Source organism: Borostomias antarcticus, assembly GCF_949987555.1.
Source record: "Borostomias antarcticus genome assembly, chromosome: 8".
Lineage (NCBI taxonomy): Eukaryota > Metazoa > Chordata > Actinopteri > Stomiiformes > Stomiidae > Borostomias > Borostomias antarcticus.
This window is the reverse complement of record NC_140241.1, coordinates 8,944,530-8,965,340: the sequence shown is the minus strand read 5'-3', so window position 1 is coordinate 8,965,340 and position 20,811 is coordinate 8,944,530. Positions and strand designations below refer to the sequence as shown.

At 42.9% G+C, this 20,811-nt stretch overlaps 3 protein-coding genes across 4 annotated transcripts; 1 reads left to right on the top strand and 2 right to left on the bottom strand.

The window, feature by feature from the left end:
• Positions 1 to 1,943: 1,943 nt before the first annotated feature.
• Positions 1,944 to 6,215, bottom strand: gpn2 (GPN-loop GTPase 2). The gene is made up of 5 exons (XM_084442401.1): positions 5,428 to 6,215; positions 3,733 to 3,889; positions 3,039 to 3,199; positions 2,638 to 2,768; positions 1,944 to 2,211 (listed from the first exon to the last, which is right to left on the bottom strand). The coding sequence occupies exons 1-5, from the start codon at positions 5,866 to 5,868 to the stop codon at positions 2,139 to 2,141; spliced, it is 963 nt and encodes a 320-aa protein (XP_084298527.1). The 5' UTR covers positions 5,869 to 6,215; the 3' UTR covers positions 1,944 to 2,138.
• A 205-nt stretch (positions 6,216 to 6,420) lies between these two features.
• Positions 6,421 to 18,839, bottom strand: gpatch3 (G patch domain containing 3; the record flags this gene model as incomplete). Of its 2 annotated transcripts, none has more annotated exons than XM_084442398.1 (7): positions 6,421 to 6,658; positions 6,787 to 6,914; positions 7,549 to 7,670; positions 7,824 to 7,883; positions 8,006 to 8,180; positions 8,668 to 9,122; positions 18,701 to 18,839. In XM_084442398.1, the coding sequence occupies 6 exons, from the start codon at positions 9,004 to 9,006 to the stop codon at positions 6,475 to 6,477; spliced, it is 1,008 nt and encodes a 335-aa protein (XP_084298524.1). In that variant the 3' UTR covers positions 6,421 to 6,474. The 2 variants fall into 2 exon arrangements, with proteins under 2 accessions (XP_084298524.1, XP_084298523.1); XM_084442397.1 differs by lacking the exon at positions 18,701 to 18,839 and adding an exon at positions 9,344 to 9,779.
• nr0b2a (nuclear receptor subfamily 0, group B, member 2a) lies at positions 17,817 to 19,415 on the top strand. Its single transcript, XM_084442402.1, has 2 exons — positions 17,817 to 18,430; positions 18,723 to 19,415. The coding sequence occupies exons 1-2, from the start codon at positions 17,899 to 17,901 to the stop codon at positions 18,962 to 18,964; spliced, it is 774 nt and encodes a 257-aa protein (XP_084298528.1). The 5' UTR covers positions 17,817 to 17,898; the 3' UTR covers positions 18,965 to 19,415.
• The last annotated feature ends 1,396 nt before the right edge of the window (positions 19,416 to 20,811 follow it).

The window sequence follows — 20,811 nt, the reverse complement described above, 5'->3', positions numbered from 1 at the left end:
GGGCACTTCTGAGTAATCTCGTATGTAGGCTACTTATCAACTGTAGCTACACTGGATAATGTAAGAGGCCCACATCGGATTTCTGCAGAAATGTTGTGTAGGCCTAATTTTGCTGTCTGAGGATGTGTAAACTGAGCCAACTGCCTATGCAATAAACGAAGGAGATATGCTACATTACATAATTATACTTCATGAACCAAAAGCACTTAATTCACTAATTTGAAAACTTAATTTCAGGGCAAGAGCGAGTAGAAGCAGCCTCAAAAATTTAGACGGGAACCTTGTTCCAAACTAGAATACTATTGCACTCTCTCATTGCGTACACTCGATTTGGACTCCCAGGCAGCAGCAGGTTAATGACGCTGTACAGAAAAAATAATATAAACATATAGTCCACCGTTATAGGTTGCTCATACCGAGCGTTAACCTAACCTCTGCCTTAGCCTGGCTATTATAGACGTAGTCGAAACTAAATGAATGCATATTATTACAGATCGTATTATTATTACACTCATATGCTTGGTCTATTGTCTAAAATTAATCTAGGGCAACGACTTTTGGCTCTTGTATTCTCTCTCTGATATTCTATCGTCATCTATGAGCTCAATAGTAAAGACACTTGCAAACCCCGGTTTTGTGCTCGATAAAAGTGATCAAGTTTTCTCCCGTCCCTCCTGCAATTTAGGCAAACGCCGGCATCAAAAACGTTTAGACCCAGCAATTCCCCCGCCTTCATCTCTCCCCACCCCCTCCCTGTCTGTCTCTCGCGCACCGAGCGGCAGCCGTGCTAGCAGAAACACTCTTCTTGTTAGTGTGGGGGATGGGCGGTGAGCGCACAGCTTTCTCAGTCGCCAACATTGAAACACTCTGTCTAACCCTGACCTTGCTTTGAAAATTGGATGTATTACTAACAATTAATACTGGCTGTTCTCTGATGATTGAATTTCAATGATCTATAAAGAAAATTGGCACATTTAATTCAGCTAATGCATTCCATTCATCAACAAGGGTGCATTTGAGTTTGAAAGAAATAAACTTTTTTTTCTACAGTCAGATTGTGCTTTTCATTTATTGGTATTGGTTAGGGCTCCTGTTGCTTTCTGTAATTGTGTGTGCGTGTCCCTCTCTCTCTCTGTCACACACACACACACACACACACACCCACACCCACACACTCCTGGGTGTATCATTGAGGAGGCTCACATAGGCTACATGCTCACACATTAGAAATCAAAATTCAGTCTCCCTGACACACCACTAGTATAGGAGTTTACAAAGCAGTCGCTGTAGATATGAAAAAGCAAAAACAGTTCACTGCAAAACTGTCTTTGGAACTGCCCTTTTACTGAAGCTCATCCAGAACACGCTGAAATATTTGGATTGAATCTGAGCTGGAATTAAACCTTTAAATTGATATAAAGCTCCATGGATAATGGATCGAGTTTTTTATTATTATCTGGAGTTCCCAGCAAACTATAAGGTCTGGTTGCTTAGACACAGGCCGTCCATCCCTGAGACCATACACAGGGGCCAGTTGTGCAGAAACACAGATTTAATGTTGCTTCCTCTCCCCGCCTGACTTCGTTATGCTCTGGCCATAAGGAAAAGCCGGAGTAGAGCTTTAGGGATCTGGGAAGTGGATTTGGATGGTCCTGATGCCACCTCCTGGACATACTGGTTAAGAAAACCCGAATTCGAACATTATTTTGTTTTTTTCCATTCTGTACTTTGCTAACGTTACTGTAGTCATACAGGTCCATGCATATTGGAAATACATCAATTAGCAACAGCATGAGCTTTCACACCACTTCTGCAAATTTGTTGTGAAAAGTCCAGTTGGTGCTGAAAGAGTACAATACAATTCTGTGGAGCAGCAATATATTGCATTCCCTACTACCCTCCACAAAGACACAGAGGAAACGTGCAGTTTTCTTGCAGTTTTTTATTAATACAATTTCCAAAAACACATACTTCATATCCATTAGTATTGTTGCTAGCATGTTTGAAGAAACTATGTAATGTTGGGGCCCTGTGTCCTAGTTCCGTGATACTTTCACAGTATTAATGTCAGACGGTACCGTTGTTCTCAGGCAGTGCAGGAACAAGATCACTTATATTCGTCCACTTGTGTTTATGGTCTACAGGTCCATCACCTCCTCTTCCAAAGTCTTGTCATCTGTTCCAACATACCTCTCCTGCACTCCTAGAGTTCTGAGGGAAAGGTGTTAAAGAAGAAAGACAAGTGCAGTCTATAGATTAGTTTCTACCACCCAGAGCTAATTAAGATAGCACACACAACGTTGTATTTATAATATACATATATTAGCAAACAGACAAGCAGGTGTTGCAACAATTCGATTTGGTCAAAAGCATAAAAGCAGTCATTAAATGGTAAATGGACTGCACTTGTATAGCACTTTTATCCAAAGCGCTTTATAATGGCCTCTCATTCACACACCAATGGCGGCAGCTGCCATGCAAGGTGCTAGCAAACTCATTGGGAGCAATTTGGGGTTCAGTGTCTAGCCCAAGGACATCGACATGTGGGCGGGAGGATCCTACGATGATTGGACGACCTGCTCTACCTCCTGAGCCATAGCTCGCCCCCATCAAGTGGCAGCTGTGAGAAAAGGATACGAGCTGAACTGGAAGTCGGCCCCCACAGCGGCTGACATCATGGCCTGCAGGTTCCTCTCCTCCAGGTCCCCGAAACAGCAGCCGTTAGCCTTGTCCACCGTCCGCAGGACCTGCGCCATGCTCTCTCTGTCCTGGAGAGAGAACCCAGCTCGGTCACACGTCAGTTCATATTCAACACACTTCCACTTGGGATGTTCCTACATTGGCACATTGCTAATGTTGTCTATCCATCAATTTTGTTCGCCAACTGTAACCAACAAATTCATAGTATGTGTAAAAACCTACCTGGCAATAAAATTGATTCTGATTCAACTACATGTATGTTTTACTCATACCGTCTATATTGTACGGCACTGTATTCTGTATTCTTTTTGTAGCCAGGAACAATAGATGTTTCCCACCTGTACGTTGAGAGGGACGAAGGAGACAAGACTGTAGTCTTGTATCACCTCTGCCAGTTTCTCGTTCAGGTGGTGGAACTTTTTGAAGAAAGGGTCAGCTGCTAGGTGATCCACCAGGTAGGTCAGGTCTAAGACCTCCGTGTAGAAGTCTAGGTTAAACGCTGAGCCGAGAAAGAAAGAAAGAAAGAAAGAAAGAAAGAAAGAAAGAAAGAAAGAAAGAAAGAAAGAAAGAAAGAAAGAAAGAAAGAAAGAAAGAAACATTCAGCTCATCTCAAGGCTGTATCAATTGTGATAACATTTAAAGAGCAAAACTCTGTTTTCATGGGTAAATTGATTTGCGTAATACAATAGCATTCCCTTAACCTGACGTGCCAGATGGCTTGCTTTGCATTACTCCATCTGGGAACTATCCGTTGGAAACTGTTTGGAAAAGTGCAGGCACTTTCAAAATTACTTGGCATGTGACTGGATAAATCACGCGCTAACTTCACCCACTCCTCGCTATCGTCACACCTAAACCCGCCCACTGTAGCTGCTTGAATTTCCTCTTAGAAGGCTGATCGGCTAGATCGTTTTCCGATCTGGCACAAGCGTATCTCTATGGAGAGCATCCAGACTGATTTGCGAGAGAAACAGAACGGAGCTCGCGAGATCAGGATGGTCTCAAAAGGCAAGCATTCTCTCATCAGCTTACCTAGTTTTCCGTACTGCTCGATGAGGTCCATCTTGGAGAGGACATTGACATGGGGCAGCTCCACATGCAGCATAGTGGACAGGGAGGTGCACAGCACTGAGATGAACTTGGCTGGGTCTGCACAGTAATGAGAGTCCACAAGGTGGACCGAAGCCAGCTGACAGGGTTGAGGAGGAAGGGACTTAGTTAGATTATGCTCTTAGTCACTTGTTTAGAAAGGAGATGCACTTGTGAGTTCTGGCGAGTAGCCTAGTACACTGGCTACCTACGTTACATTACATTACAGTAATTTAGCAGACGCAGATGCTTCTTTCCAAAGCGACTTACAATAACCTAACATAGGAAGTCAGTGTACTACTACTCATCAGAACTCACAAGAACATGAACGTTAAATGCAATTATTGTAAGTCGCTTTGAAAAAAAGCATCTGCTAAATGACTAATGTAATGTAATGTAGTTAGGGATGGAGAACTCATCCCTGAACACTTAAAATACTGATCGTGACAACAGCACGATGGCCAAACATCCCTCTAGCAAGCAGTTTGTCTATAAACTCACATCCCGCTTGGAGGGACTGTCAGCGCTCCTTTGAGGAGTGAGTTTCACCAGCTCCTCCACATTTCATTCAGACGGTGTTGACAACTTGGCGACTTTGTCACTATAACTGGCAACTTCCCGGATCCCCTTGGCGACTTAATTAGTCAAAAGAGCTCAGCGAGTAATCTAGCGAGTTTTTCTGGTCATTTTGGGAATGATTGTGTTGACAAAGTTCTGCAAAAGCATCTTAACATATCCCGTTTCACGGTTCACGTCACAACAGAGCTTACGACAGCCAAATAATACAGTGGGCTTTGGGAGATGGCAGTTTAGGAATGCGGCTGGCATCAACCCGTTTCAGGAGGTTGCCATGGCTACTGTGTCTGTGTTGTCCTTGCCAAGGGTTTTGAGACAGATGAGTGTGGTCAAAAACAAACGTAGAAATCGGATGTCCTTGCAGACCCTAAACTCCATCTCGTATGTCCGATATGGTCTAGGCCAACATTCCCAAATTGTGAGGCGGGCCTCCCCTGGGGGCCCCACAGAAATTCAGGGGAGGCGCGGAGGGATGGTTAGAAAAAAATGTATAAAGGAAAAACATGTTTTTTTATTTTTGAAATGTCTATGGTTTTTATGAATTAAACGTGATTTTAAAGCTCAGAAGATCGAAATAAATAATGGGAGAGATGTATACCAAATTAGTGGATAGTGATGAGAGCCTCCCCCCGCAGGCATGAATGTATTGTGCGAAAACGTCATAACGTTAACTAGCAACAGGTGCCACCGAGCTAACTTAGCTGTGTAACGTTATGGGCTAGCTAACGCTGCCTTGCATAATGGACACATTTGGGGGGTTGGGCGCGGGTGTCACTGTTTTCAGAGGGGAGGCCCACATTGATGGAGTTTGGGAACCCATGGTCTAGGCTGTCTGGACGCTTGCTATGAGCACAAGCTGCCTGAAAGTTTAGCAGCATTTTGAAGTTTGAAAATACGTAAATAGTTAGTTGTAAACTACCTGGTCAGCCTTTTATATTCATTTTGCCTCTTTCAGAATTGCATATTATGTAAAATAGTTAATCACGTCATCCAGCTATTTCTGGGAGAGCCAACAGAGGAGTTGGCAATATTGCACTCGGACAATCCATTATCGATGCTCACCCTGAAGTTCCACTTTGCCAGCTGGGTGAGGATGTTCTTCAGGGAGCTATGGTGCGTGTAAAGCTCCACCTGACCGGGGCAGTCGAACAGGAAATAACAATCACTGTGCTGTTTTAACTTGGCTTCGAGCCAGTCCAAATTTGCTTCGAGATACTCCATACAATACAGAAGTCCACCATTGGGCCCGAGCTTCAAGCCCTCCATCACGTCGTCAAGAGTGACCAGCTCTGAAATGTTCACAGCACAGGGATAGGGTAGACCCTCGTTTGCAGGGTCCATGTTCACCACAACTACTTTACGTCCAAGGTGTCCCAAAAACTCCTGCATTCCATGGCAGTAGGTGGTTTTACCAGACCCGGGAGGTCCTATGACCACTTGGCCAAAGCGTAAGGATGGAGGTTGTGTTGGCTGGGTAACGGTAGACAGGGTTGCTTGCTGCATGTTTGACAGGTCACATTTGAGGAGAGAGGGGCAACTGAAGACCGAATGTGACGAAGCACTGTTTGTCTAGCTAGCTAAGTTAGATGCGACTCCACAACATCCCCCTTGTTGGATAACTATAAAGACGTTTAGCTATCGGGTTACGGCTACACAGCCTACTCTGACGTTAGCTAACGTTACATAGCATAACTAACTTTAGCGTAACTTTAGCTAACTCGCGCTATTGCCAGCAGACTTTCCTAACAGCCCAATTGACTTTAATGCAGGTGTGTGCTAACTATCACTAACTATGCGTAGCAATAACAAATTCATTAAATGTAGCTAGCTACCAACACAGCACGCACTTCACTACTTGCCGCTCTTGGTTGTTGGGCATGCAGGTACTTCCGGGTTATTGTGTCAAAATAAAAGTCCATGTTGTTCGACGCTGCATTAAGAGGGTATTGTATCATTGGCAATTTGAGGTAGTGTACATATGACGCAATTTGAAATAATTGTTGTTTTATTACAATAATTACATAAAATACAAATTGTTAAGAAAACTGAGCGTATGTGAATTATAAAACTGCATAGCAATAAACGGATTCTGATTCTGATAAACTACTGTCATCTTTTTGGCCCAATGGTGCCCCCTGCCTGCCACTCTTTGTATTTCATGCTGGTGGTTGGTTGGCGTCTCATTAGGCTGTCCCCTTGGTCAATGTCTCTGGGTTTATCATATTTTGTGGAAATGTGGAAGTCTGTTTTGGCCTTTTTCACAGGGTAGGAGCTCAGCTTCTCACCATGATACCTGCACAAAACAGAATATTGTATTTTTGATTGAGTTTCAAATGGACTGCACGCCGGTAGCTTATAGATCATACATAAATCTGAGATACATTGATCTCTGTAGTTACTGTTCCCAGGTATTTCACTCACCCAAATCCCCTCTTGCATTTGGGATGCTGTCCTTCGTTATCCAGGGCTTCAGGGATTCCTGCTTGGCTGTTCCCCAGCCCCTCCCCCTCCCTCCAGCCCTGCTTCTCCATCACACGGCGACCAACCCCCTGAACACGGAGAAACACGCAGAAATAATTAAGTACAATACAAGACAGAAAACCTGTGCTGTTTATACAGTAAGATTGGCAAAAGAACTTCCCTACCTATAGTTTTGTGTTTATTTGACAATAGAACAATTAAAACCACACATGATGGTTTAAAAAAACATAGTCAAGGATAGCACAGTCAAGTCTCAGACTTGTTTCCATTGTATACCTTGATGTGATGACAGGTGGAGGAGGAGCACATGGCTAGACAACATCCAACAATAAGCAAACCACAATAACTAAACATATAAACTAAACATCCTTCAACAATAACCCAACACTACTAGAGTAAAGAAAAAACATTACTAGGAGTCAGTAATTACAGGCTCAAATTCATATGATTCTACATTATCCATAAGCCAGGTTTTAAACTTTAACGCTTTTAACCCTGAAAGTACAGCGCCAACATTCCGAATATTATTGGATTTTCCCTATATTCCTAGAAAGCACAGTTTCTCAGCTTTCAGGAAGTGTTGGAATGTTGGATTTTTTTTTTTTTTTAAAGATATTTTTACAATTTTGCAGATGACCTGGTCATATTCAAAGGTTTAAAAAAAGAAAAAAAAGATGTTGGTTACTTATGCTTTTAACATACCTTTGTGAACTTCTCAAAGATGCCGATTGGTTGGACGTGTCCAGAACTGTCCTCAAGGCCATCCCTCAGCCTCTTCTCATAGCGCATGCGAACGTAGTCGCGGGAGTCCATGTCCCCTCCGTCTGCAATGGAGAGTGAAGACATTGTGCTCCATAGACAGCAAACTGAATTACTAGCCTACAACACCTTACCCCTCAAATAAGAAACTATTCACCATGTCTTCAAATCAGCCATGTAATTGACTAAGTTGGGCTCAACATGCAAACTTGGTTTACCTTTATCATAGTAAACACTCATGTCCACATCCCAGTCATCAGCTGTTTGTTCATCAAAATCTAGGAAAAGGAGAGGGAATATAAAATAATAAATATCTGGTTTAAGGTGCAAACATACTTTATTGAAAGACAGAAATGCTCTAAAGAAGGGAAAATCAGAGCAGCTACAGCCGGTAACATACCTCCTTCCTCCTCATGCCAGTACTGTGCGTCCGTGTAGAAGACAAGGCCGGAGCCTCCCTTCTCCCACTTCAGCTCGATCTCCTCCTCGTACAGCCTTTCCTTGCTGCGCTCCTGGCTCGTCACGTCCTCGTGCAGGGCCTCGTGGCGCTCCCACTCCTCACAGCGGTCATCATCCTAGAACAGCAAACAACATGGTGGAAACTCAGAGATCTGAAAAGTCTAGTCAACCAAATGAACGGGTGTCAAAACCGGAAGTAGCCGTCAAATTGAACATTTTACTGTAACGTGACAAAATTGTTTGCGCAAAACGCAAGTATAGTTGGTTATTTGATTGCAATTTAAATGCCTTTCTGATTGTTATAGAGAGTATCTGTTGATTTATTTTAAGTGTAAACAAAATAAATATTTTGTTTGGTAAATTTGGTGTACTTTTATATCGCTTTCAGCTGCGAACATTTCCTCTTTCCAGATGGGTTCCAATCTCTGAAGTTCTACTGCTCTTATTTCTTCAATGCATTTTCTTTTACCTTTTCTTATTTTCAAAGTAAAATGTGTCACTGTCTTTTTCCACGTTATTCACTCAACATGATAAACTTTTTCATTTTAAGAAACTACAGGAATTCATCTATCCTCCTAACTACCCTCGACAAGTATCACCCACATCATCCGCATCTGACTGGACATCCTTCTCCCCCGGGTCTGGTGTCTCTGTGGCCGGAGGGAGATGCTCTCGTGGCCCCTGCGGCAGCGTGCCCGAGGGTGGAGGTGCGACGCTCCCAGGACCAGATATCTCACGCCCGTCTGCCGTGAACACGTTCTCCTCTGTGGCCAGCACCGTGCTGGTGCTGTGGTACTGGAAAGGCACGTTGCCGTAGCGGCGGTTGGAGCTGGTCTTGGGGAAGGTGAGGCCCAGCTTGCGGATAAGCCGCGGAGGCAGCCGGCACGACTGGATGAGTTGCAGGAACACCTTCACCGTCGTGCCTACGTTACCGGCAGGCATCAGGGCCGGTGGGCTCAGCTCTGGTAAGCCTCGGAGATCCGCCTCTGTGAACCGTTCTGTTAACGCGATGCGGCGCCTCTGTTCTGACTTGGTCCTGTAGGGGAATCCACACTCATCTGAAACATAGATTTACATTCGTTATCCTTCATGAATGGCGCTGCAACAGAAACAACAGATTAAATTATAATTTAGATTATATTAGATTAAATATTAAATCTGTCTAACATTATTACCCACTGATCACTTATGAGTCAGTTTGGACTGTGTTAGGTAGAGTGTGGGTAGGGTAAGGATATACCCTGTAGCTAGTAAATATGGCTGAAATGTATTGACTTGCCTGTGGGATTAGATACTTTTATTCTTTTAATCACACAACGTCTGGCCAGCCAGTTCCCTTTCGAGTCGATCCATTGATTTCCCGCATACATTTTGACAAATCGGTCAGCCTCTGGGGAATGTGCCGAGACTACACAACAACATGTCAGGCCTTTTGATGAGGAATCACTCCCAGCTATCTCCAAAGAGTTCGAAAGTCCCTCGGTATTTGGTTCTTCCGTCGGTCTGTGCCTTGTCTGATCTACCCGGGTATCGTTAATGTCACCATCAGCTTCGGACCCCCTCAACACCTCAGGACGGTGTCGGTAGTGGAAACACAAGAAACCGCCACTTTCGATAAACTGGCTGAAATAGTTTCGAAGGTCTGCAGATCGAAAGGCAGCAGGGATATTACTAACAGCTAAATATACAGCCGGGCTGCTGGAAGAATTCGCCATTGTTGTTTACGCTAAAGAGAGCAAGACGCGTCTAGATCCCATCTACTCAGAGGACAGTCAGATTTTTTTTTGTCTTTTAGTCTCTGAATAAATCATGCAATTTACTACTGTGGTTTAATAGTAAATACATTTACCAGTTTTAAGTAGGTAATTAGTTATATTGATTTAATATAGGTAGTTACTACAATATATATCTTGAATCTTAAATATATAGGGGTCCTCTGGGGAAATTTGTCCCAGACATGTCGTAAACGGAAATTACACATCGGAAGTAGGCTACACATGTAACGTACATTCTGTTTAATACGTCTTTGCAACTTTTAATCATAATCCATACCTCCATGGTTTAATCAGAGTAGGCTATCTCCTAAAAGTGAAATAAATCATATCAATTAGAGGTAGATTATTGAAATAATAAAAAACATCAAAACACATTCTGATATTTTTTTTATTTTTTTTTTACCATTAAGGGGATCCCGAGACACTACAGTTGAATATTATTCAACTTTAATATTATTTTTCCTTTAAAGCTATCCTCATGCATTTTTACCAGTTTAATCTTCACATCAAGAGAAATGTTTTTTTGTATTACACTTTCTCTCCCAAAAAAGTTAAGGTATGCAAATTAGGAAATAACTCATTAAATATGCATAAATGTGCATATATTTCGGTACCTACTATCTAAACAATGAATAAAGTCATGCTTAAAGTTGACGTCAGGTACTGAAAAAACGTAATTTTAAGAAAATGGCCGATAAGCATTATGAATTCATATGCTTATTTCACAGGTACAACAATTTGAAAAATAGCTGTTTTCAATCTAGTCTCGCCATTTCTCTGTTAATGTAGTGGTAGTAGGCTATACATGTTAACCAGGGTTGGGGAGTAACGGATTACATGTAACGCCTTTACGTAATCAGATTACAAAAAACAGTAACTGTAATCCGTTACAGTACAATTTAAAATATGTAATCTAGATTACAGTTACATTTGCATAGTAACGGGGATTACAGGCGTGATTACAATCACCCCTCGCCTCCTCATCAGTTTTACAAAATAGCTTAAAAAAAAGAAAAAAAGAAGTAGGCTAGTAATACCAATTGCGCGCAACGCGCCAACAAGATTCCCACTGATGTGCTCGTTGGACCACAGCTGCCAGACAGACAGCGAGCAGCACGGGCATCATGGCAGAAATACCGCAATGTGCATTAAAATCCTGGAAATACCAGCATTTTTTTTATTTACCTGTCACAGAACCACAACAATATTACAGCACAGTGTAAACTATGCCTCCCAGCCATTTGCCTCGACGCCCAAGGACTCAATGTCCAACCTGAAAAAACATTTGCCGGTCAGTTAACGTTAGCTAATGTCAAACTTTAGGGTAGCTAACGTTAACCTTACTTCCACTGACAGCTAAATTAGCTAGCAGTAGGCTTCTACAGTATAGCACTAATGTTCAACCAGAAAACCAGACCCAAGCGCCCATTCATATTATTTTCACTCAATAGTGCCTGTCGGTGTTATGGTGCGTTCGTTTGTGGTCGGAGGTGGCAAGTCGCAAGTGGCAAAATACCTACCTCCGACCTGTGTGCATTCGAGCTATAGCGAATGATACGATGATGATATGATATGATATTGACACCAGCCGGCAACTGGAGGCTGAGACACATATCCGAATTTGCGACGAGGAAGTGCGAGTTCATGCAGCGTTTTATTTAATCATTCCTAGTAGCAAGTCGCAATTTGCCACCTCCCAGTTATAAACGAACGCACCCTTATTCAAGAGCTCAGTGGGTGCTTTATCCATAATATATAAGGCTGTGTCCACTGGCAAGCTGTATAGCTGAATAGCGCCAATCACAGCTGCTTAGAATGCATTAGAGCTGGAGTTTAGACCTGGCTCCGACGTTTACACCTAACGTTAGCTACATTAGCAACGACTGTCGTGTTTTGCAGACTGCAAATTAGGCTACTAGCCAAGGCAAGATGACACGCACCCTAACCTCTTGGCATTAACACTTGCTCTAACTGGGCGGGCGCTGGGCAACTGCTGTTTAGCTATGTTGTCAGCTCTAGAACACAGAAAAAGAATAAATAATGTAGGATTTCTGGTGAAATACACAGTACATTTTATATCTGGTGAAATACACAGTAGCCTACATTTTATTTAAAGTAATCCAAAAGTAACTGAAAGTAATCCCTTACTTTACTTTTAAATTGTGGTAATCGGATTACGTTACTGACTACAATTTTTCACAAGTAACTTGTAACTGTAAGGGATTACTTTTTAAAAGTAACCTTCCCAACCCTGATGTTAACATAGTAGGAGAATATCGAAAAACCTGAAAATTGAAGTTCGGAAGAAAAAACACAATTTTGACTGTAGTGTCTACCCTTAAAGTCCCAGTTAACCAAAATCAGAGATTTGCTTGAAAACACATTCTATGTGTTAGTGATGCATTGCTGATAACATGTAAAAATGGGATGAACCATGTGTAGTACTGAATTGTGAAGTTAGACCAGTTTTGTGTTTTTGACCAGTTTTGATTTCTGGATTTTCTGGGCGGGCTTAAAACGGTACCGGATGACGTAGAGCGGTGTTCTAAGCATATCCCCGCCCTAACACTATATAAAGCTAGAATGGATTTGAATCTTCGGTTCTCCTGCTCAATCTTGAGTCTAGAATTAGCTAGTTTTAACCAACAGTCTAGAATTAGCTAGTTTTTCTTAGTTAGCAATGCCTATGCATAGAACTAAACGAAAATGCATCCTTCCTGGATGCCAGCAGGAATGGGATGATAAGATCTCCTTCTTTCAACTCCTGAGTAAAGCTGAAATGAGAAGCAAATGGTTAGCATTTTTGAAGAGCCATGGTGTTACAGAGGAGTCTGTCACCGCTAGCGCCCGCCTCTGCAGCAAACATTTCACTCCCGAAAGCTTCTGCAATTATAATATTTTGGGTTTCACGGACTCACGACTGGTCCTGGTGAATTCGGCGGAGCCAACCATCTCCCTCCCCGGCCTCCATTCTCCTCCTGTCGCATCAACCTTTGGTGCCGACACCGCTGCCTTGTGTGCTTATAGCTAATTAACGTTATAACGTTAGCTAGGTAACGTAAGCAATAGGAAAATACACTGCTACGTTAATCTACAAAACGTGTCTTGACATTTATTTGGTAATGTCAGCTATGATGAATTATATGTAATCTTAGGAGGAATTATAGCTAACATTAGCTATGTAGCTTGTTGCAGATGGGAGTGTGTATATAACCTTAGTCTAGCTAACATAGCTAGCAGCACCGACCAGGCGACCACCCACCAAATAACGTTACGGATGATATATTATGACTATAAGCGTTAACTATACAGAAACTGCCTGCCATATTTGTGGCACCTGATGTGCGTATGGGTTCACCGGTAATGGTAACAGTATATTTCTCCAGCGGGAGACCGGGAGGCGGGAGCGAGGGGGATGGTTAGGTAGACCAGCTGCAGCTGGAGAAAGACGCACCCTCTCCCAGTGAAGCGGTGCTCGGCGGCTACTGGCTGAACATTCCAGTTCTGTTGGATATGTTGCGGGAAAGTTGAAGCCGAGTGCTCGTTATTCACACACATAACATTGCCAACGAGAGTGGATGAGTCTGTCCCGATTATCAACTCCGGTAGTGTACGCTTCTTCGCGCTATCAGCGCTGTTCAAGACAGTGACTAAAAGGTACATTTTAAACAACTTTTTCCATTGATCCCAAGGGACGACAGGATCGCCTGGGAGGGATAGGAATGGGTCCAGAGGTGGCAGGGAGAAAATAGGGACAGACTCATACATTCCTCGTTGCCTGTTTTTGTATTTTGCATCTAAGGGCAGTAACACTGGCGCGTTGGTATAGAGTAGCTACAGTTTTACCTGTGTTGTTTGTCAGGAGGTAGGTTAGGAGGAAGCATCTGTGCGTTTGACTCATTAGACAAGTGTAATTTCAACTCCTCTCTGTTTTCACAAAGCTGTGCCTTCCTGTCACAAAAGAGACGGCGTGCCAGTGTGACAATATGCAGACCAGAGAACGGTACTATTTGACAGGTTCTTCCCTCCACACCCCCTCCCCACGCAATTGGGTGTGGCTTCGGTGCCTTCAGCAGACACGCCCCCACAGTCTCAGACCAGAGAATGCTGCTGATTTTTAACCGATTTTGAAGCCTTATTTTATATACTTAGCGACATTTTTAATCACTCAGATTTGGCTGGGTGGTTAATGACATGTTTTCCTGTGGTGTGTGAAGCTCATAACAAAAATTTGAACTGGGTTAACCTGGACTTTAAAGAATAATTTACAATGAAATGCCATGATCTTTCACCATGAACCATGAAAATATGTTGCTGTTTTTTTTTTTACAGTCTCATTCAGACATAATTACCGGTATATGATACCTGTCATGTGGGTTACCAAAGTTAATCTGGCATTTTCATTTCTCTCTTTGGCCTTCAGATCTGCTTTTATGACAGCTATTTTGAGTAGAGCCAATTAAACTATATCTAATTAAACTAGTGTCCTCGGGGCCTTGGAGGGCTGACACCAATGACACATCCTGTGTGTATGGGTGGAACTGATTGATAAGGCCTGTGCAGTAATGTAATAGCCTATTATTAGAGGTGTGTGGTTGGCAAACATTCTCCAAATAAGTAACATATGAAGTGTGTTTCAGCCAAGATTGATAATGAGCAGCTCATGGCTGTTTTTATTGTCCTTGTTTCAGTGTTTCAGCTAGCCTATGCTGTAGTGGTTGACATTGTCCCCACTACACACAGGCCCTGCTCTGTAGAATGTGGACACATAATGTAGGACACACAATTATGAGAAGATCAAATGGAGCCATAGTGGAATAGATTAGATCTAGTGACATTGCATTTGGAGAGTGTCGTGACTTTATTAAAGGATGTTTGGGATGTTGATGTTTGATATCATGGTAAACACACTTGAATGAACGGTAAATAGTCGCTGGCTCCCTTATACAAACCAGAAGCTGTTAGCTCAGTCACTGGGCAAACAATCTTTGCTGAGGCTGAATAATCCTCCTTTCAACCCAGTCACGCATGTGTCACCAGGGAGGATGTCGTCCAATGACATTGACTGACTAGACTTTCAACGTCACAAGAGGGCGATGTAACGCTAGTGCCCTTGTGAAGACTGACCTTTGTTAAGGTAGCCTAGTTGAGGGTCAAGGCCAAGAGTCATGTCCACCACACAGACAGGTTCCTGTAACCCACCATCAGGAGTTCATTGACCCGAGAGTGAAAGAGAGAGAGAGAGAGGGAGATTCCTGTCCCTGATTTTAGGAGGGGAAATACTGTTCTGGGAAATAGTTTTTTTGCAAACTAATGTAGGCCTACTCTGAGTTTAATTGCAACTGACGTTACATGCCTTTAATTACACTGTAACATCAATACAATGTCCTCTTTTTTGGGGGGGCAATACAGTTTACAATAAACTTTGTTAGGTCAGATGAACATGTCTTCGAGGTGATAAAGCATGTGAACAATCATGCCAGGGCGTTCGTCAGCAGACAATGACATCCACGATTACAAACAGTCATCACGTCATTAACATGCTGGGACAACTGATGAGGCCTTTTCTCCAAGGATTACCAAAGACAACCCCGAATGAAGGATTTATTATTTTTTCGTACTATCTGTGTAGTGATAAGCGTCTGTCCTCCGTGCTCGTCACAGCCCGCTCCTCAGCTCTATAAACACACTCCTTATCGCAAGCATTTTTACAACGGTCAGCATCAGCTTGCCTGGGGAATGACTACAGCTGGATGCCTGGACAGCGTGCAGCAGATCACACTCCCACACTCCCACACAATCATATACAAGTAATTGCTAGTAGTTATATTATATATTATAGTTAACATTTTGTCAGCTTTTTTAATTTAAAAAATCCTATGGATAGTTGGTCACCCCCCCACACCATACAAAATGATCATAATAGGAATAGGCAATGGGGAAAAAATATACACTTGTGAAATCAAGTAGGTTAATGTCTAGAGACACAGTCACCCATCATGTTAGAACCAGAGTTTGGTTCTGGGGCTTAGCTGGGTGCCCTGTGCAGGAGTGAGCAGAGAGACATATTAAGTAGGCCTAATGTTATCATCCAGGTCACTGGTGCTACCGGCGATGGCTGGCACCTGTAATCTCTTTACTGCGGTTATTCACTGCATGAAACGACCTTGACCGGAAGGTATTCTCTGCCTCAGACATCTACTGTAAAAAGGGGCAGCTGTAGCTGTAGGAGGTAGAGCGGGTTGTCCAATGATCGTAGGGTCGGCGGTTCGAATCCCGGCCCAATGATCGTAGGGTTGGCGGTTCGAATCCCGGCCCCTCCTGTCCATGTCAAAGTGTCCTTGGGCAGGACACTGAACCACAAGTTGCTCCCAATTAGCAGGCTAGCACCTTGCATGGCAGCTGCTGCCATTGGTGTGTAAATGTGTGTGTGAATGAGAGGTTTTCATTGTAAAGTGCTTTGGATAAAAGCATTATATTGTATATAAGTGCAGACCATTTACCAAATTTCTACAGTGTCTTAGTAAAATATCAAAAGCAACTTGCATGTCAGTGACTCTAGGCTATGTGATATCAAGCAAACATTTTCCAGAGGCATTTGAAAACCTTGGGAGGCGACCCCAATTCCTTGCTTCTGAGAAAAATATTTTTCTGTGGTTTCTGCCTGCCTGCCTGCCTATCTGCCTGCCGGTCTGCCTGTCTACAAAGGATCCAGCCTGTGAGGTCAGGCTGAATGATCAGTTGCTCACATCTTATTAATTGTAGGAAATAATAATGAAATTTGCCTCAAGCCTGTGCTTGGTGCTGCAAAGATAACACATATTATGGCAAATTACTTACTTAAAGAAATGTGTAAAATTATGCCATTTAACATCCTTACCTACTATAATAACAATATACTGTACATCCAGTTGGGAACAAGGCAGATTTGTACCCAGGACCTTTACACACACTATGCTGCTGATTAAATTTAGGGGAATATGGCTTTGCTTGGTGAACTGTAATGCAGGCAATGATATCAGTGTACAATTAACTGTGAGAACATACTGTATGGGGACTATTATTACTACTATACTGATTTTTCTAAGACATCACTTTAACAAAATGCTAAATGTTGTTTAGAAGGATAGTTTCAACCTGCTGAGCGGGTATTGTAAGAAAATTCCTGTTCATTTATCCATTGATAATCAAACATGTGTGAACATGAAGGATTTCCTATTCCCCAGAAAAGAACATCAGCAATATTATATGTCACACTCCGAAACTAAGGTAGTGTGTCCTCAAAAGTACACTATAAGTCATGGTACATTGTCATCCCACCTTATCTGTAGATGTGCTGCCGCAGATACATAGGGATAGAAGGACATCATCAAAGTCACAAGTAATGGTGCTCCTCTTTACCTCCTGATTCTGTTTAGATATTAGATCAGTTTATTTATCATTCTGACAAAATTGAAAAAATTCTGTCCAAATTCTGTCCTTTTTAAAAATGTATTATCCTAATCACACATCCAGCCTCCTGTATTTGGATGTGTGGCTTACATCCACTTTACCAGAAGCATGAGGAAAGTAAATTGAGTAAGAGTTCGTGTAAGTCAAGGACTTAACTTATACTGTAGGTCAGTGCTCCCTTCCTATTTGCTCTGGCCTCTTTTTCACCTTGCTAGGTGTGAGCTGGCAACCTGCAGGCCATATAAGTTCAGCTTGATGACTCTCCTAGTCCTTGGTAGCTTGGTACAGCCTGGGTTAATGACATAGGCTGCGAGATAAGACATACCCCGCCTGATATACACGCTATGGAGTATCAGTTGCTTTTCATTGAGGAAAAGATTATTTATCTCTTTAGGGCAGGCTGTCGCCTGGCCGTGCCAGGGTGAGTTGTTTTTCACTGAGGAGTATTGACAGGTCAAGGTTCACTCAGCTCGGTGGGTTGTCCGGCTTATAAAGAGAGCCGCAGCGGGAGTTAGCGACACCGTTGCACACAACCTAAGGAAGAGCCCGTCTTGTGAAAGGGACAAAGGCGTTTGAACCGAATTCGCTTCCTCTCTACAGGATTGCCATGGATAACGGATGTCATTGTTCTGATTTCAACGAAAGGCATTCAAATGCTATCCTTTTCAAAATCCTCAGTCGCACGCACAGCGACAAGCCAGAGCACAACAACCTGAACTACTTGGTGCCTCACAGATGCAATTGCGAGATGCGGCGGCCAGTCTGTTTGAAAAGTCCAGCAGAGATTTGCCAGGAGGCCTCAGGGGTGCTGGTGAAGACCATTCATTTCATGAAGAACCTGCCTGTCTTTAACCAGCTCCCTCCACGTGATCAGCTGTCACTTCTTCAAAGTTGCTGGGCGCCACTATTCATACTGGGTCTGGCCCAAGAGGGTTTGAATTTTGAGGTCATCGACAGCCCTGCTGATAGTATGCTGAAGAGAATCCTTCTGAACAGTCAAGAACGTTGTGAGACAGAGAGAGATCAGCCCACCATGGCTGGTGTGAGCAAACTCAAGTCCTGCCTCAAAAAATTCTGGAGTTTAGATCTGAGTCCTAAGGAGTATGCCTATCTCAAGGGAACCATGATATTCAATCCAGGTGAGTTTTCACATTCATGTAATAATACAAAATACTTGTGTAACGGGCAGTTCACCAGACAATCTACAACATGCTGTGCTGGAAATGAATCATTGATCAAATGTGTACAGGACTATTCAAAGGAACTCCACTGTAAAGCGCATTGGAAACAACTGTGTTATAAAACATCAATATGTTCATATTACTGTGTCAAACTCCAACAATGCATTGCTGCGTCACTGTGACGATTGTAGTACAGTGCTGGTATACAGTAGCCTATATGTTACTCACCTCATATTTCTCTGTTGGACAGATGTACCAGATTTAAAGGCGGCTCTGTTTATCGAGGGCTTACAGCAGGAGGCCCACCATGCTCTCAGGGAGGTCCTCCAGCCACTTCACCCTGGAGACCAAGGACGCTTCGCTCGCATCCTGCTCACTGCCTCCACCCTCAAGACCATCACTCCTAAGCTCATCACCGAGCTGTTCTTCCGGCCTGTCATTGGCCAGGCCGACCTGCTCGAACTGCTGGTTGATATGCTCTTCTGCAGGTAGTTTAGTCTAGAAGCCTGAACTATGTGAGTAAAACGCCTGAGCTACTTTCGGCCACGTGGACTAAGTTGGGATACATTCCCTCACGAGAGAAGAGATGAGAAGAGTAGTGGACTGCACGAATAAGCACTTGTCGTGAAGGGGAATACCAGAGAGTGTGTAATGATACACATCACTAGTTTTGTTAATATGTGACAGAAGAGATATCTTAGACACCTTATGAATACATTATGAAAGGTTTGTTATTGTTTACATCCAACTATGAATTAGCAATATATTTTATTAAAATTGAGGTCACATAGGCTGTCTGTAATAGTTTTGCTATTTCCTGTGGTTGATAGTTTAAAACATTTTACCATAATATATTTTGGTGGTATATTGTGCAGAGTAGAGTCTAAGCACACATTTATTTGAATGAATTTGCATGGATATTGTAAATATACTAATGCCTGGGCCTTCCCCAGATTATCATGAATAAATATATTTTTCTACAATAACTGCAAAACGACATATGTCTCTCTGTGTATTCGAATACTTATGATAAAACCAATACACAAAGATATGCCCTGAGATCTGCAAACATTTCCATTCTATTTTGTAGCTGTCACAAAAAGGTGTCTGGATTGCTCCAGGACATTCAGATATTAACCATTCTTTACATGTACCGTATTTTACATTTGAGGCGTTTTAAGACACAAAAGATCTCTCAAAGAGATACACCCCGACAGATGCATATATTCTCTAAATCTGATGACTTTGGTCCCTTTATTTAAAATAAATAAAAAAAAGCAGCACATTCACCATACTGTAGTTATCTTGATTAAAATGACTGCCTAAAAGCAAAGTGTCACCATTCTGCCCCACTTCCTGTTGTGCCTCCTGAATTCTGGTTGATGCAGCAGCCTATGTGAAATCCATAGTTACCTCACTGTCAAAGGCGGTTTATTATTTCCCTTGCAACAATAGGTGCCTGGTACCGTCACCCCCGCAACTCCCCCTCCCTGATGACGGCGCGAAGAGTCAATGACACCGCGGTGAATCACACGGGTTACAAGAGGTCGCCTGGTATAAACCGCACAAACCAGCTTTCCAGATCATATAGTGTTGAATGATCGGATGCAGACTCTTAGACTAGGCTATATACAAATAAACCACCTATTAGTAATGACGGCTGATAAGCCTACGTAGCAACATAGCTGTAGGCGTTGTTGGGCATTATTTGCTGTCCCACGGTAGCAGGGTTATTTGGCGGCCAAAGCAGAAGCAAGTTCCAGACTTTCCGCTCCAGTGGTACTTTGCCTCCCTCTTGTGAAACATTTTGATATCGTTCACATTCGGGGACCCGGAGGCGAGAGAGGAGACTGGACCGCGCGACTCTGGAGCTCTACGGCACTTTGGTCAACCTCGGTTGTTTTAAATGTGTTTTATAAATAAAATTTGAGTTGAGTTGAGTCTCTACCCTCCAGTCCAAATGTCTCCCCCTAAACCCTGAGGCCCGCGCAGACTTATTGACGTCACCTGGTAAAGTGGTTGAGGCATGGATGTATTATATAAACTGGATACAGCCACTCCATTCACTGGCCGCTATCAACAATGAAGCCCTATTGAACCGCGCCATCTTGGCAAAATTTGTAGTCATTTGACTATTTCCGGTTACTTTTGACTTGCGCAGTTGTGCTTTTCTGGCCTTCCGGTTACTTTTGACTTGCGCAGTTGAGCTTCTCTGGCCGACGCGCGTCCACGAAAAAGTTCACATTTTTTAATGAAAATGACCACAAGACAACCTCCTGTGCATAGTTGAAATGGTAGTGGGATACGGTGATAAACTGGAGTGATCATTTGACAGCAAT

What these genes read in the sequence shown, in the direction of transcription:
- nr0b2a (XM_084442402.1), top strand. Translation starts at nt 17,899, where the DNA reads ATGGATAACGGATGTCATTGTTCTGATTTCAACGAAAGGCATTCAAAT. An exon ending in AACCATGATATTCAATCCAG is followed by an intron (nt 18,431 to 18,722) that starts GTGAGTTTTCAC and finishes TCTGTTGGACAG; the next exon opens with ATGTACCAGATTTAAAGGCG.
- gpn2 (XM_084442401.1), bottom strand. Translation starts at nt 5,868, where the DNA reads ATGCAGCAAGCAACCCTGTCTACCGTTACCCAGCCAACACAACCTCCA. An exon ending in TGGCAAAGTGGAACTTCAGG is followed by an intron (nt 3,890 to 5,427) that starts GTGAGCATCGAT and finishes CAACCCTGTCAG; the next exon opens with CTGGCTTCGGTCCACCTTGT. An exon ending in TCGTCCCTCTCAACGTACAG is followed by an intron (nt 2,769 to 3,038) that starts GTGGGAAACATC and finishes TTCTCTCTCCAG; the next exon opens with GACAGAGAGAGCATGGCGCA.